This window comes from Xenopus laevis, chromosome 8L, assembly GCF_017654675.1.
Source record: "Xenopus laevis strain J_2021 chromosome 8L, Xenopus_laevis_v10.1, whole genome shotgun sequence".
NCBI lineage: Eukaryota > Metazoa > Chordata > Amphibia > Anura > Pipidae > Xenopus > Xenopus laevis.
This window is the reverse complement of record NC_054385.1, coordinates 54,635,054-54,652,529: the sequence shown is the minus strand read 5'-3', so window position 1 is coordinate 54,652,529 and position 17,476 is coordinate 54,635,054. Positions and strand designations below refer to the sequence as shown.

The window sequence follows — 17,476 nt, the reverse complement described above, 5'->3', positions numbered from 1 at the left end:
GGAGCTGCTCCCAAAATTTTGTTTATCGACTAAATAAATGCAGGGGGAAATCCCTGCATTGAACTTTCTCTGTTATGCCAGATTTATGCTTGAGTTTATACTTGAATACTACAGAAGGGAAGTGTTTTGAAATTAAGGTATGGTAACTGTTTGTGTTTATTTCAGATGCCTGCATCCCAGAGATGGAAACAGAACACAATGGCTCTCAACACGACAGCCCACCAATGCAAGGTGAGTGTTATGCCAGACTTGAAGTGTCCAACTAGAGCACATGGCATATTTGTAAATGTACAACTATTAGATCTATCTAACAGAATGCCTGGGACCTAAGGTTTTCTGGATAAGAACTAGCTGGCCATAATTCTATAGCCAGATAGTTCTTCCATGACTATACAGTATATTAGCTCAACTAGCTTCAAGTACAAGATACTGTCATAGTATTGCAGTCAACAATGAAGAATAGTTTGTTTAAATAGGGCATTATGGAAAATACCAATTCATTCATTCATTCCAGATTTTCTTATAGACTTTATATTATAAGGAGCTAATGTGGCCCAATATAACACAATGGAGACAACATAAAAAATTATAGCCAGTTATTTCCCACTGTTCAAATTTAAGGTTTTTTTGTGCTTTTTTAAAAATTTGTGCCAGACATGGGAAATTTAACATATTAATGAAAACATTTAAAAAATGTCTTGCCCAATCTCATGTATGAGAAATGTCTCTGAGCATTTCTCAGCATTTTTTTTCTTCAGCATTCATCATTTGTTTCATGTATTTTCTCTATCATAAATATGCTTGATAAGATCCATTTTTCTCACGTTGTACAAAGTTTCAATAGAATTTAATGTAAAGCAATAATAACATAACATAATAAAATCTGAAGTAAATGAAGGGCTATAAAGATTTCTATTCAAACATTGATGTGCCCATTGATCTGAATGGATGCCACTAGCTTTTTAAAGCTACCAACATGTCTATGTAGCAATTTGTCTTCTTTTCCATTAAAAATATTTTAAACTTGAAAAATAATTTTTGTCAAGAATAAAAACTTTTTTTATCTCAAACTTTGATCATAAAGCATATGATCAATAATAATGCATCCTCAAATATACAAATATAAAAATAATAATAATAAATGATTCTGTATACAGAAGTAATTAATATAGAAATGATGAAAAATAGTATTTTTAAACTACTCTAGGCCAAATTTAGCTGATTCAGATGTTTGGGTCACTGATCAATTAATAGACCAAATATGATCATATGCTGACCCATCAATGGCCCAATGTGATTCCCACCATGACCTTTTCAAACCAACGCATAACTTTCAAATCCCCAAACAGATATTGATCAGTCTGGAATTTATTTCTGGAGTTAAGAGTATATATGTATAATTACAGGACATTACAGAAATATAGCAAACTGATTCATTTTCTAACCTCCATATCAAGTGAATATTTGTAGGACATACTTTTGGCATTTTTTTGCCATTTTTCATTGATTTACACAAAACTATTTTATTTATTTATTTTTTACAAATTTACAAACTTTCTCCAGGGATAGTAATATATATTAAGCTAAATCCATCAAATAACACAGTGCACATTTTTTTTTAGTAGTTTTACAGAATTCTGTCAGATGTATGCCCATAGAAAACAATGGCTTTTAACCAAGCAAGCACTTTCTAATGAAAAAGCTGGTGTGGAAAGTTGGGAAATATAAAGAGAAAATGCAGGAATTCAAGTTGTTAGGAACCTGCTTTGACCTGCTGAAAGTCCCTCCTTAGTTTCATCAGATCTCAAACCCTTTCTCAAATTCTCTGCTTTGAATACAATTAGAATACAGTGCAGTATTAAGAACACTTAAAGATTAATGTTTGTGGTGAAATAATATTGAAATACCTTTGAATTGTTTTATTTTATAATTTTTATTTTATTTGTTTTGCTGATAAAAACAAATGAATTTAACACAACATTCAAGAAAGCTGATAAAAAAGAAAGAAAAAAAAGAAAGCTACACTGAACAGCAGCACCATTAGCCAACAAAGTAATATTTTCTCTTTATTGCTCTCTGCCATTTAGTTATTATCCTATTGGAAATCTAATTATAATCCTTTTACTCCCTAGTCAAACTTCACAGTTTTTGCAAGCTTAGCACTGACAAGTGATTTCATTACATTTGATTGCCCGCTCCCGGATTGACTTAACTTCTCTTGGAGCCCTAAAAGCCTTCTCAGTTTCTCAGATTCCCTGTTTGCACATTATGGAAACAGCTCCTTTAATTAATTAGCATGAACAGCAGTAACATGAACTGCTGAACAGAAAATAACATCATTTTATGATCGCAGGGAGACTTCTTCTTTTGCATGTTTATACCTTAGTTAAATTTTGTATTATTTCATTGTTAGAAGCTGTTTGCGTGTGATCTGTATCCTTTTAACACATAAAAACAAGGAATACGTGTCTAAACACATAAAGTGGTAACAGGGTAGCAGAGGGCAAACATTCGTTTTACAAATAATTTAGCGGCTCAGTGAAAGATCTATGGTATGAGCTGAAAAGTCTGTTTTAGGATAGACAGCCCTGCAGAAAAAGTTTCATTCAGTTACACAGGATTCCATATAAGGTCATTAGTAAAAAGCGACAAATGAATTCTGCTCTACTGAAAACCATAGATATTTGCATAGTTATATGAACACTATTCTGTACTTTTCAGGATGTATCTCATTGACTATGCAAGGTGGCTTTGCATTTCAACAAACAAAATAATAATTTAAAGTAACAGGATTGCATTTGAAAATTTGACAAAATTGAGGCTTTATAGGGCATCCTGTATGCAGGATACATAACAATGGGAAGGTAACTAAATAACATTGCTAGGTATAGATGTGAGAATATCAATCAATACTAAAAATACATGTCCCCCTGAAACTCTTCCAGATACATTTAGTAGGAGAAACAATAGCTTATCTGAAAGCAGTTGCATTGTGAAGTGCTGGCTCTTTCTGAAAACACAGGATTCTCTTAGTTACTGGCCACACTCCAAAACTCTTAATAGCTCTTAATAACATATAATTTAAGTACATCAACTGCTTGGGTAGGAGACTGTAAAGGACACAGATAATATTATTGGGGAAAGTCGACTGATCCTTTTACTTGGCCCAGTTCTAATATCTGCATAGTACATTTCATGTGCCAATTTCTTATGCTGTACTGCACTGAAATATACACCTAAATAATGTTTATAAAAGCTTCTGTCAAATGCCTGCACACAACTCCAGTACCTCTGCCAGTATTTTTACATCCAAGGACTTGATATAGGGAAGTCACTTTAGCCAATATGCCTATGATCAGACATAGCCTTTATAGAGTTTTGATTTTATGAATGATTTTAAAATGATTATACAATTTAAAGAGAGCATTAATGACAATGAATTTATCCTGAGATATTCTGTTAAAGCTGTTATATATGTAAACAAAACTGTCAGAAATGTTAAAACTAAGAAGCTCTCTCTCAGATTCTTGGGCTTTTGAAAAATGTTCTCATCACTCTAATCTTATTTTTGATTCTTATATTTTTCCATAAAAATGGTTCTAAATACTGTGGACCTATTTGTTTTTCTTCAGCGTGTTTATATATTTTCAGTGGTGTTTTTGAGTAGTTCCTTTTGCCTTGAAAGTTAGGTAGCTTGTGCATAGATGGTATGAGTTATCTGCTGGAGTACATGTACCATATCATGATTATCCATGGGCTCCAAAACTAATGTGTGGGCAAATCCATTAAACTGGCTGTCCAAGTGAATGATCAGATGACATGAAAGCTCTACAGTTTAATTGAGTTAGGTTTTTGAAACATGTTTTAAAAAAAAAGGCATGTACATCTTGTTCACATAATGGATGTTATCGTAGCTTTATGTGTACACTGCTCCAGAGAGTTGTTAACCTAAAAAGCATATCCTGCCAGTCAGCATCTTTGAGACAACCAGGTTAATAAATTATTGAGTAAACTTTTGTGCCTCTGGTTTACAAAAGCATTAAAAGGATGTTTCAGCATTTAGATGTATTGTGATGCACTAACTAACATCTACTTGCTATTTGTTTTTAGGCTTCCATCTAATGGATCAAAAGCAAGCTTAGATTGGAAGCTCTTACAATTAGGGCTCATTGTATGCAGGGATTTCTGCTGAGCCCTTTTTTGCATTGTTCTTGATTGTGTAGTTTTACAATATATAATAACAAAATGCATACACAACTGTTACTGTGCTCATTTATTTTCTACTTTTCTCAAAGTATATGCAATATTTATACTTTGTCTTTTCATAATGCACAGTCTCTTTGGGGCATGAGATTAAGGAGGTTATTTATCAAAGGTTGAGTTGTGCTTTCCGTGAAAAATTTGAGTTTTCGAGGGTATTTTTTGGGCCAAACATAATTTCTTTGGCTTAAAAAAAATAAATATTTTGAGATTTATGAATAAAACATAAAATTAAGTGAAGTATAGACACCAATACACAATACTACTAGTATATATGGAAGAAAATGGGCTGGGGTGTCCACCAACAAATAAGTAAATCTTTATACTACAAAATGGGACTTCTCCCCCTGCCCATGTGGTTCCAATTACCTCAATTAGGAGTGAATGACACCTGTACATATGAATAAAGTAAAAGGCAATATTTATTCAACACTATGCCGATATCTTAGTTAAAACCAATAAAAATTAAAATTAAGCAGTGCTGCATGTGCAAAAGGGATCCCTTGATATAATATATATGCATGCACTAGTACAACTAGTGATTATGATATTGTATAAGATAACATATGTCCATAAAGACTAGACCAAGCGCTCCAATGATGAAAAGATAATCCCAATTTGTAATTAGATGGGTGGTCTCAGAATATCCAATGGTAATATCCAAACTAGTTGTAGCAAAGCGTAATGTTAGTACATCCCAAGATCTGTAGAATACGTAGTTCACCAGTTTAATAAGGCACCCCCTATATTCCAAATATCCTTGAAATGTGAATGTGGTACACTATCAAGTGTTTTGGGGGTAAGCCTGAGGTGAATCCAAGCATACACGGAAAGCCCAATAATAAGTGGATGGACAGGGTTGTTACTGGGTCTAGATTTGCAGGAAAGGCAGACAAGCCATCGCCCTATATTGCATTTCAATGGGGTATATGCGTCTCCCTAAGTGACCCTTATTCAAATGTAAAATATTACCGACCAACAATGTCCAAAGGCAACTCCACTGCGGCTCCGTGTAGTAGCGTATAATAGTGTCTCCGCTGCGGCTCCGTGTGGATTCCACGTCAAGTAACAGTCTTTGCACTACAGACCTCCAGGAAGGGATCCCCACATTCACCGCAGTCGCTGCACCTTGACCCTGTCCATCCACTTATTATTGGGCTTTCCGTGTATGCAGGGGGAGAAGTCCCATTTTGTTGTATATAGATTTTGAGATTTAAAAGTCATGTAGAAGTTAATGGCAGAGGTCCCTTGAACCATTTGAAGATGTTAATAGCCTTCATGATGTTCGAGTTTTTTTCGGTGGGTTTTGATTGAAAACGCAATCAATTTGAGCGATTTGAGGGTTTTTTCCGCTGGAAGTTTTGTTTAATTTTTCAGGTTGTTTACACCAAACTCGATTATTCAAGTTTTTTCCATTTAAGTTTTTTCTTAAATTAGAAACTAATTGAGTTGTGAGTTCATTTAAGGTTTAAGAAAGCTCGCATAGCTCTAAAATTCGACCTTTGATAAATACCCCCTTAGTGTGTTTTTTCTGTTCCATTTTCAATCTTTTATTAAATTTAGTTTATTCTGCCTTAAGCTCCAATATTTGTTACCAGTTGATTTAAAGGGGTTTTCCACCCAAAACTAATTTAGTATAATAAAAATATAAATTCCAAGCATCTTTGAATTTAATATGAATCAACATTTTTCATTGGTTTTAAAGTTGTTTGTAAATATATCTGAAGGCAGTTTGCATCCCCTTCACTGCTGGCTTTGAATCCTAAAACAACATTGCAAGCCAGCTGATAAAAGAAATTGAAAAAAACTATTCGTGTTGCACTGTTTTAAGGTTCAGACCCAAAAAATAGAAAGGGATAAACTAACACTGTTTTCACTTGTATTTCCATTTTAAATGACTATAAACCATCTACACATTTGTAATTAATGTACATTAGAAACTTTAGAAATATATTTTCTTCCATTATACATCAAAGAATTTTTAGGGACAGGACCCTTAAAATGATTAAAAAATCTAAACCCAGAACTGTCTGGATGTCTGGGTGCAGCCAAATGATATACCCCCTAAGAAATTCTCTAGTGATCACTGCTGGCTTTCATTCCACAGCAAATGTTGGTTCCTGCAGAGGGAATTCTGCTTGTTGCCATTTTTAATATCAAGCAATCTCTGAGGTTTTGTTATGCAACTTCCACTGCCTTTGAGTGTAAATGTTGTTTTGGATTTTACCAGGGCTATTGCAGGGTATCTGTTAATACTAGTTGAGCAAAGTTATTGGTCTTTGTGGAAAAAAGGAAATAATTCCAGTGACTTCTAATCAATTTTCTTGTTGAAAGCAGTTTTTTAAAACATGTTTATAAATGTGTCCCTGTATTTTTTAAACCACTCAGAATCACCTTAACACTACAAATAACACAAGTACACCGCTGAAAATGATGCTTGGGAAGCAAAGAGTCAAGTACAATATCACAGTCTGAAAAATGCAGTGCCTATTACTTTCTCACATCGCTGCCTGCTTTTCTGATTTCTTTTTGTTTTCCCTTTTTTACTACACGCAATGATTTACCCAGCATTTTCTGCTCTAAAATGTGTGTCCTGAGGGAGAATTACTATTATTGAAGGATTTTCAGCTCTCCGAGAATTTGTGAGATCTTTACTCTGTAAAATCCTCTCCAAATGCCTTGCTTATTAAGCCAGTCATGCATTTCACTGTAGGTTATAAAGCAGGAGAACGTGCACTTGGGGGCTATAAGCATATTTTAGTGTTACGGAATATCATTTATACACTTTTTATATAGTCAATATTACCCCTGGAGAACAAGATTAGGCTTTAAACTAAATCTACAGTTTTGCTCACCTTTGTATAATACTCTCTTTAATGGAATGAAACCCACGTAAATGAATATTTGATTAGAGCAAAAACCCAATAAATGAATACATTTATTGCACACAGGCTTATACAAATCTTCCACACACAGAACAGTAAAATGCTATTAAACTTGTATATCGTTTGCATTGAACTGTTTTAAAGGGCTAAGTAGTCTCTTGTGCTGTGGGTCTTGTTTGTGCCAGGGCACATTATTCAGACGGGCACCTTACTGTTCCTGCTTATGCGCACAAAACACTGCATCAAGGTTGACTTTGTTAAACTGTTGACCTGTGAGGATGACATATGGCTCAACTGAGCAAATATGTTCTGTGCAGAAAATGCTTTACCTTAGTGTTAACAGAGATCTCAGAAGAAATAAATATAGAACGTGGAACATACAGAAAGGTAAAATCAGCACAGATGATGTGATAAAAACATGTGATTGCTTTGCAAGGGAAAATTAAATAAAGCGTATCCTTGTTGGTTTTTATATGCTTCTTACATAAACAAATGTATGTAAGGATTTTTTATTCCAGCTTAAATCCATGTTTTTAAGACCCATGTAGAAGTGTGTCATAAAATATGAAACTGTCATATTATTAGGTATCTTAAGCTTTGGAATTTACTTCTGTTATTAAACATGTTTAAGGGCAGATTAATCATATTGAATGGGGAATCCTGCAGGTTTCTTCCTGGATCTCTAACTATTCATAACTGGAATTTCGATCAGATTTATCAAACTAGCATTTCGTTGCATTAATATGCCGATTATATTGATTTGAATTAAAATATTTTTTTAAATTAATATCCATAACTTTTAGGGATTCCTTATTTCAAGCCCCTTTAAGAATGACTGGTATGAACTACTGAAGTCCATACTTGGCAATATTTTTTTATGTTAAAAAACTGTATTGATGTGCTTTGATATGGGATTGATTGGAATTCAGAAAATAAATAATTCTGAATTAACCTGATTTCATTATATTTGCTATTTTTATTCATAAATACCATGTAGTGATTTATACATACTTGATTTATTTGCTTCTTTTGTATGCCACCCCTACGGCTGCTGGTAAATTGCCTAATCATTCCACCCCCTTTCTCCAGATGACTTTAAACAAATCAACACCTCATATCTTTTTGCAAGCTTGAGTAATAGTTATATTACTATGTTTCTAGACTTAGCATCCTTGGTGTGGAGCCATCTGTGTTATCTGGCCAGTTTACAGTAATTACTGTAAAACTAATTTGTAGCATTCCTTTATTTACAAATATCCAAAGATAGAAAATTCATGTTAGAAGCAAAGTAGTCTAAACTAGTTAAGTAATAATAATATATTGTATGTCTACAAGACATACATTGAGCATTGGTTCAGTCTTTTAAATAAGTAGATTTGAATCTTAGGTCACGATCTGTTTTTCCTTTAACCCAAATGACGGAAACCATGTTATTCAAGTGACAGTCATGATTACCTTTGAAGACATTAAATCAATGCAGATTTATCTTTCCTGGTTTATCACATTCAATTGTGCGTTTAGCAAGAAAGGTAAAGTGACTGCTGAATTTAAACAAAATCACATTGACAGTTGTATTGGGTTTGACAAATGCAATTTTAGTTATCAAAATGACTTCCAATTTAGTTCTAGGTGTAAAAAAGTAAAGAAAATAAGGATGCTAGAAAGCATGTTCAACTTTTTATTTTGTTTCAATTGTGGCTTAATATGTTGTTGAGAAATGTTTGTATATATATTTTGCCATACATGTATTGATAAAATAAAATAAAGAATTAAAAACAAAAATATGTTGTTGGTTTAAAGTTAACCTAAAATGTAAATTGATTGGGGTTTTAGAACAGGTATACTGACAGCTTATACAATGGTTTTGTATCCTTAACATTTTTTATACATATGATAGTAGTTTGTGGAGATGTTCAAGGTACAGACTTCCTTGCCTGAATATTCAATGAGCAATAAGAAAATGGAGACAGTAACTGAAAATGTAATTGAAAGCTTGTGTTTAATAGCTCAGTTACAGTATACAAAAGCTGCATCTGTGTGATAGAAGTGGTGTAGTTTGAATGGGGCCTTCCTTCAGCTGTCAGAGTAGTAGTTATATCATTAACACTCCTGATGAAGACTTTAGGAAATTGCCTCGGGCTTGTTGCCCTGTATTTGTATCATAATGATTAGAGCCATTTGATTTGCCACATTCCAAATATATCAAGAAGGTATAGACGTCTTTATTTACAATTTACTTATTGCAGACTGTTTGGGATTATGTTGGTTATAAAGTTCCATCTATAAGAAGTAGATAAACCAAGAGACCCTGAGTTATCAGAGGTACTTGTGGTGAAACAGATCATTTTATCTGAGGAAGGATGAATCACCTTGAGTTGATGCACTTTTAAAACTTTAATTTACTAGTGCTGTTTAGTGCTGCTTGCATCTTGGGTAGCTGTTCCCAAACATATTTGCACAGCCATATAATGCATGACCTCTAGAAAAGTAGTAGGCAGTTACTATAGTTATTTAGTTTTAAACACATTTGATTTACATTTAGAACTATTCAGCATTCATTAATTTTATATATATATATATATATATATATATATATATATATATATATATATATATATATATATATATAGACTGTGATTTTAATTAAATGCTTAAAGATATGTACTGTATGTAATATTTGCATTACTTTAAATCAGGCAAACTTGCTGTACTTTCAATTTTATGAAATAGGAGTATGTAGTGATGCATTCTATTTTACAGCAAAAAACATATTTTTAGTTTAAAGATTAAGGTTCAATTCCTCGGCCATTATTTTGTCCACCAGGCCATAATTGTTACATTTATATAGGATAAAAAATTAAAGGGGTTGTTCACCTTCCTTTTTTCAATTCAGTTGTTTTTAGATTGTTCCCTAGAAATAAAGACTTTTTTCAATTACTTTCCATTATTTATTTTTTACTGTTTTTCCAAAATCTAAGTTTAAAGTTGAATGTTCCTGTCTCTGTTGTTTCAGTCTGATAGCTCAGTAATTCGGGTGCAGACGCTAAACTGTTACAATTTTGCAACATTTGGTTGACATTTTTCAGCTGCATCTCTGGAATATTAGCAACTATTGTATCAACTCTAACAGCTGTCTGTAATGAAACCCAGAGATTCTGCTCAGCAGGGTGAAAGATAAGAAATGTATCAACTAAATGTATGCATTTAGAAAAGTTTACAGGGTCGGTGACCCCTCCAAGAGCTGCTTCAGAAGGTGAAATATTAAGACTTTACACTTCAATATTAGAAAATCTGTCACACATAGAAAATAGAAAGTCATTGGAAAAAGTTGTTATTTCTAGTGATCTATCTGAAAACAACTAATGGTTTGAAGGTGAACCACCCCTTTAAAGACTGGAAGCTCTGTTCATGGCTTCCAACTTGTCTCTGTCTTATTTGAAATCAACACAGCTATGATGATAGGTGTGAACAATCTGGACAATCTCTGCCTGTAATATTCGGGTAGAATCATTTTCTTAGCAAAACTAATACAATTTTGGATTAGACTTTTGAAGAAGTTAATGGAGCAAATTCGTTTTTTGGAAAACTTAAATTATGCAATTTTGAAGAGATTGGAAGGAAATTTTGAGTGATTACCACAATGAGCATGGGAAGTCCTTCATGGTGGGGCATTGTGGAAACTGTGTTAGCATTAAAGGGGTTGTTCACCTTCAAACATCTAGTTGTTTTGAGATAGTTCACCAGAAATAAAGACTTTTTCAATTACTTTCTATTTTCTATTTGTGACCATTTTTTCGAATATTGAAGTACAAAGTTTAATTTTTCACCTTCTTGTATCTTTCTAAAGCAATTTTGGGAGGGTTGGCCAACTCTATAACTGATCTTAATTGATACATGCAGTTGATACATTTGTTATCTTTGGCCTTGCTGAGTAGGATGGCTGAGTTTCATTAAAGGCAGCTGTTAGAATTGATACAATAGTTGCTAATATTCCACAGATGCTGCTGAGAAATGTATCAACTAATATAGCACATTTTAACAGTTCAGAATCTGCACCTGAATTACTGAGCTGCCAGACTGAAACAATAGAGACAGGAACATTAAACTTCAATTTTGAGAAATGGTAAAAAATGGAAAGCAATTGAAAAAAGTATTTATTTCTGGTGAGCAATATGAAAACAACTGAACTGAAAAAAGTGTTTGGAAGGTTAACAACCCTTTTGATAAAAATCTAAATGGCTCATAGGTGTTGTGATGGGAGATGTGTAGATGGGGTATTTAGTGTCAGAAAACACATGGAAAAATGCTGAACCTTTGTTGAAATATGTTTCTGTAGGGTCAGAAGGCAGTAAAATAATACACAGTTTATGTATCCCCAACTGGACTTTGTTGCTGGAAATCTCAATAGGGGCCTATGCATCGTAAGGAGCAGTATAGTTAGTGTAAAGATGGGCAAAGAGTTTATTAATGAAAGAAATCGCTAGCACTCTAAAGGTGGCCATACACGGGCCGATAAAAGCTGCCGACAGACCGAGTCAGCAGCTTATTGGCCTGTGTATGGGGGCCCCCGACGGGCTTCCCCGATCGAGATCTGGCCGAAAGTCGGCCAGATCTCGATCGGATGGGGTTAAAAATCCCGTCGGATCGCGGCCACATCTGTTCGTTGATGCGGTCCCGCGATCCGACCGCCCGTTTGCGAACGTGAAGGATCCGATCTTTGGGCCCTAGGGCCCACGATCGGATCAGCCCGATATTGCCCACCTCAAGGTGGGCATATCGGAGGGAGATCCGCTCGTTTGGCGACATCGCCAAACGAGCGGATCTATCCGTGTATGGCCAACTTTACTCACGCTGTAGTGTGACCAGCTGCTATAAACACCAGTGTGCCAGCACTCAGTATACTATATGTAAGACCACATTCAACATCCATTACTTAAATTTGTAGAGATTGTAATTGCTATTTAACAGTTTCACAATATAAATTTGTAAATACTGAATGCTTCAGAAATTCAGAAATGTTTAAAAAATGTGAATGTTAAATAATAAATTATTTTAAATGTTTACCTTATAAATAATACAAAAATGTCAATGTTGTGGCAGCCAGTTTTCAACTACAATTGTTTACCGTACTTGATGAAAAATAAATTACTTGTATATTCATATGTTTCTTTTAACTTTGTATATTCTCTGTTATTTGAAATATATATGTTCCCCAGACCAAAGAAGACAATTTTCATTCACTTCTTTGGGGTGGGAACATCCAAGGCTGGGCAGAACTCTTGCTGAACAAAATATACTGTATCACAATACAATATTTATGGGTGTTTACGAATCAGTATGTTTCCTAACTTTCCCATATGTTGTTATTTACTATAACGAAGATCGAGCCTGTCGTTGTATTTTCTATACAAATAATACCAAAAGAAAAAACAAAACAAAAAGAGTTTACTAAAGAGAAGAGGGTCTCAATTTAAATGTTCTGCTCATAAAATATCAAAGGTATTTGATTGAAGTCATTGTTGTTAATCTAGAGCTTGAGCTAGGAGGGAAAAAAACTGGGTAAATTATGCTTTAGAGGCTCAAACACTACCCTCCTTTAGTTGTTTACCTACTGTACAATACCCAGCATCTCTCCAAGAGCTTTCGGTAATCATAGAAATGTTGGTAAACTGGGCATGAATTAGGGGTAGGCAGAAGAGGCAGCTGCCTAGTGTGCTATGATAGGGGGGCAATGGGCAGCTACCTCTAAAATTGTCTTCTGCCTTCCCCTAGTCCACACCTCTTAGTCGTACTCCTCTTCCTTCCCTCCTGACACCCTTCCTCTGTCGCTGACCCTCCCTCCCCTCCGTCGCTGTCCCCTCCCCTCCACGGCTCACCCCTCTCCTTCCTGCAGGTAAATGTAGTTGAAGAACTGACTGCTGTAGATCGCTTAGTGATTCAGCTGTTAAACAATATGTAGATCTTTATTTCCTGCCCCCTCCCTCCCAAGGCCCTTCTGATGCTGCAACCCAGTACAAAGTCTCTACCTTACTCTTTAGCCAGTGTTGCTCATACAGTATGTGGTTATTTTGGTTTTGATATATTTTAAGCCGCGTGGCATAATGGAGTCATTATAAAAGATAGGACAAAAGATAGTTAAGACAGACCAAATAAAATGTGTGACTTTTCTTGGTCCTTTCCGAGATTTCTTAGAACTGCTATAATATTTGGCTGCTTTGTGAAAAAATAAACTTCTGAATGAATGTCCACAATCATAAAGTTAATGTGTTTACAATAGGGTCCAATTTTCTAGAATATTTAATTATAGATCATAAACCCATATTATGTGGCTTGCATATAAGCATAATTACCATAGATTTATTTCGCCACTATGACAAATGCTAGCATTAGCGTTTAATATTAATACAAACAGTGCTCTTTTTTCAGTAAACAAGTATTTCCCACGAGTATTTTATAAAATGTGCATACATACAGTTTTCTTGCCTCCTAGATTTTGATGAGCATTGGTTTAAATTGCATACGATGCTAATGACATACAACGGATGTAGATGAACACTTGAAAGACAGTTCTGTAGAATAAAAAAAATTGGCAGCATTTTTTAAAATGTGCTTCCTCAGTTATCAGAACTTATATCACTGTATTTAATGTCCTTTTTTTGTCACAGTGCTATTCCCAGGCCCCCTAACATTCCTCTTGAGATGTTTTGTTCTCTCATCTTCCTGCTCTCTATTCTTGTTTATATTCAGAATACATATTACATCATCTTTGTTTGTAGCTGAAGTACAAGAGCTCTTAAAACACAAACCATTCACTTACTAATTAGCTGCTTCCTGTTCCTAATGAAGTGAGCATGCCGGGCTTGGATTAAAATTCAGCCACTGTTCTCCTTTGTTTGTGCTTCCAGATGTTTTTACTTTATCTAGGAGTTTACTTTGACAGCTACTGCTAAGTGATAAATCACTCATATTATGGCTGAAATGCATTTTGAAATTGAAATGTGGCGAACTTTGAAAATGCTCCAAAGATCAGTGTCACTTTGCAGGTCAATATTGGCTCTTTGCTTAAGATTCATTCGGTATTGGCATATGCAAAGCAGCAATGGAATATATGTCAACATAACACGCACGGTACATGGGATTATCATTTTTCTATCATCTACACAATCTACTGATGTGGGATTAACCTTGTCCTTGCTGCAGAAAAAGCAAAGACGATATTAGATTGTGGGGAACTGTTTAATAGGAGTATAGGAACTGACCCTTTCTCCAGATTACAGGACAACAATCATATTTTACTTACACTGCAGGCAAACAAGTGTCAAGTAACAAACATTTAGCAACAAATAGACAGTAAATAAAATTCACACCAAATTACAACCTTGAGATCCTTTAATTCCCTATGCCAAACAGCCTCTAAGTTAAGAAACGTGTGTTTTAGGCAAATGAACAAAAGATTTGGGGTTTTAAAAATATAAAATATATTCCATTTATATAGCCACTGTAATTATCCAGAAGACATTTTTTATTTTATTGCAGAAATGACTATATTATATACAAAATTATTAATAATTATTATGTATATAAATATTATTCATACAACTATTATAATAAATTATCATTTCAATTCTTTTTCTGGCTTTTTTTTCTAAATGACAAATTATTTTTCAGTGAAGATATAAGGGGTTATTTATGAAAATCTGAATGTTAAAATGTAGAATTTTTTTTTACCCAGATGCTGAATCCGAATATCCGCCCAATGGGGACTCCCAAAGGCACCTATCTCAATTTGAATTTTTTGTGGTCTGCACTGGGTTTAGCCTGACTTTATCTGGGTTTTCAGGCAAAAACTCTGAAAAATCAGAGCAATTTGGGAAGGAGCTTGTAAAGTCAAGCAATTAGGGAAAAAGCCTGAAAAATTCTGGTGATTCGGGTTTTCATTCGATTGTATCTAGTTTTTCCTCAATCCGATTAAATTGAGTTTTTTATTAATAAATAAGTTTGGTTGTGTTTAAAAAAAAAAAAAAACATTAGATCAATTCAGCTTTTATTAAATAACCCCCATAATCTACATATATTTTTAGTTTGCTTTCCAAGCAATTAGACATATCTTTGTTAACAAACTAGACTGGTGGCATTATTTTAATGCTAGTTAATGCAACACTCCCCAATTTAGATGATTTCAGATAAAAGTATGGAACTGGTAATGCTGAATTCTCAGAAAAAGAGAGCTTTCCATAATCTGGACCACCATTAAAATGTTAATTAAACCCAAAAGGATTGTTTTGCTTCCAATATGGATTAATTATATCTTAGTTAAGATCAAGTACAAGATACTGTTTTATTATTACAGAGTAAAATGTGAGTAAATGGGAGTGATGGCCTTCTTGAAAATGGGTTTCCACATAATGGGTTTTTGTGCATTGGAAATAATGACGTTACAAGAGTTTGAAATGATAACTTGCCATAAACAATGTGAGCTAAAACTATATAATTCATTTCAAAATATAATTAAACTGATTTCGTGGCTAAATAAATGATTTAAATTTGTTTTTTCTTTCTGTTAGAAAACAGGACGTACATAAAGCCACCAATAATGTACTGAAGGAAGACCGGTTGGAGATTGCTATTTGAAGATTACACTGTTCATGAAAAGGGTCCCTCCCAGCCTTTGATGCCTTTATTATAGAAAGAAAAATTACGAATCGAGCATGAAACTTGAAGGACGTTTTTGGAACTGTTGTAGCGGTTGCTGCATCAACAACTGCCATGTCATTTTAATAATAATGAAAGATTTTTTTCTGCAAAGTTTCCATAGAAAAGCCAACCAAAAGGATGCTGTTAGTGTGTAGACCCCAAATAGAGTTGTTTTGACATCTGAAGCACATGTAAAAAAAATCACTAAAGATTCAGATAGGACTCCAACACTTAAATAACCATTTCACCCCCTAAGATCTAAATGATTATGATTCAGTTAAATGTGTGGCTAATGCCCAATGAATACACTACACTCAAAAATGTCCTTTCCAGCTTTCCTTGTGGCTGAAATGGAAATTCTTAATGGCTGATACCACTCATCACGGAACAATATAATTGTGTTTATAAATCTTGCTTTGTTTATTGAAGCTAATGCTCAATATATATTACATTTTCAAAAGAAATGTGTGTACATTTAAAAAAAACAAAAAAACAATGGTGTACAAATTATTCTTTCATTAGATGACCAAATAAAAAGCACGGATGTTGCCCTAGCTGCTGGAATACCGAGGATCACAATGCCTTCTTATATCCAGCTCAGCATTTGGTCTTTTAAGAGAAATGATCATACAGTAGAATGTTAGATAATGGGACCTTTTAAGTATGGATTCTCTGTTGTACCATATTAAGTTAAAGTATAACTTCTTTGTTAAAATGTTCTTGCTAAAATACAGTATTAAAACATTTTTGTTTGACTTTGGAAATCTTTCATTTCAATGCCTAATTTAATGTATTATATGAAGTTGAACAGTAAAAGCCTGTTAAAAAAAATTCTGTGTGCCACTGCAAGAATGGTTTAATAAAAAGCAAAAAAAACAAAAATCCACCAATGTTAAGCACACTGTTTACAATAGGTTGTTTATTAGACAACAATATGTTAATTTTTTGGTATCTATGCCAATAAAGAGATATTATCCAGAAAGAGATATTATTCTCATCTACAAATAAGTTAATTATATGGGGACTGAAAAGCTTCCAATTTATAGCAATTAGGGCAGGGGTTTGAAATTCAATGGACCTACAGATTATGATGTAGTACAACTGACAAATTGCCTTACATTGAATTAGGATTGCCAAGATTGGCAAATAGACTTGGTCTATTCATGTCGGAAAATACAGTAAATTCCTAAACAATTAAGTGGTGCCCTTTATTCCTTATAATATTTTTTACTCAGTACATGCAAAAAATGTATATTTTTTTTTAAAATTTAACCATATTTACTGCTTGGTAAAAAATGTAGTATTTTAAGCAGTAAAAGTTAATACTTGGAACATGTTTTCAAATCATTAATCCTCCATGAATCTGCATTCATTCTAATCTAGAGCATTGCATTAGAATTTATTTGCATTAATTCGAGTGCAATGCTTGTCATTTTCAGGGATTAACATTTTAGTAAGGTGCTAGAAGAATTCTATTTGATAAATGTGTCAATTTGTTTAACACTTTCCTGACTGACTGCAAAATTTAATTTTCAAGCTGATGGGGAACAGTTGGGATTCCCAAGAATGCATTTTCATATATTGGTCTGTGTTTGTATGGAACCAAACAAGTGCCAAATGATATGGCCTTTCAAAAA

General features: G+C 33.9%; 1 protein-coding gene across 2 annotated transcripts in view; it reads left to right on the top strand.

The window, feature by feature from the left end:
• Window positions 1-16,594, top strand: part of dach2.L (dachshund family transcription factor 2 L homeolog) — a 332,937-nt gene extending 316,343 nt beyond the window's left edge. Inside the window, exons 11-12 of one of the 2 annotated variants that reach the window (XM_018229136.2) lie at window positions 166-231; window positions 15,710-16,594. In XM_018229136.2, the coding sequence (XP_018084625.1) occupies window positions 166-231; window positions 15,710-15,747 (104 nt within the window). In that variant the 3' untranslated portion in view covers window positions 15,748-16,594. 2 annotated transcript variants of the gene reach the window in all.
• The last annotated feature ends 882 nt before the right edge of the window (window positions 16,595-17,476 follow it).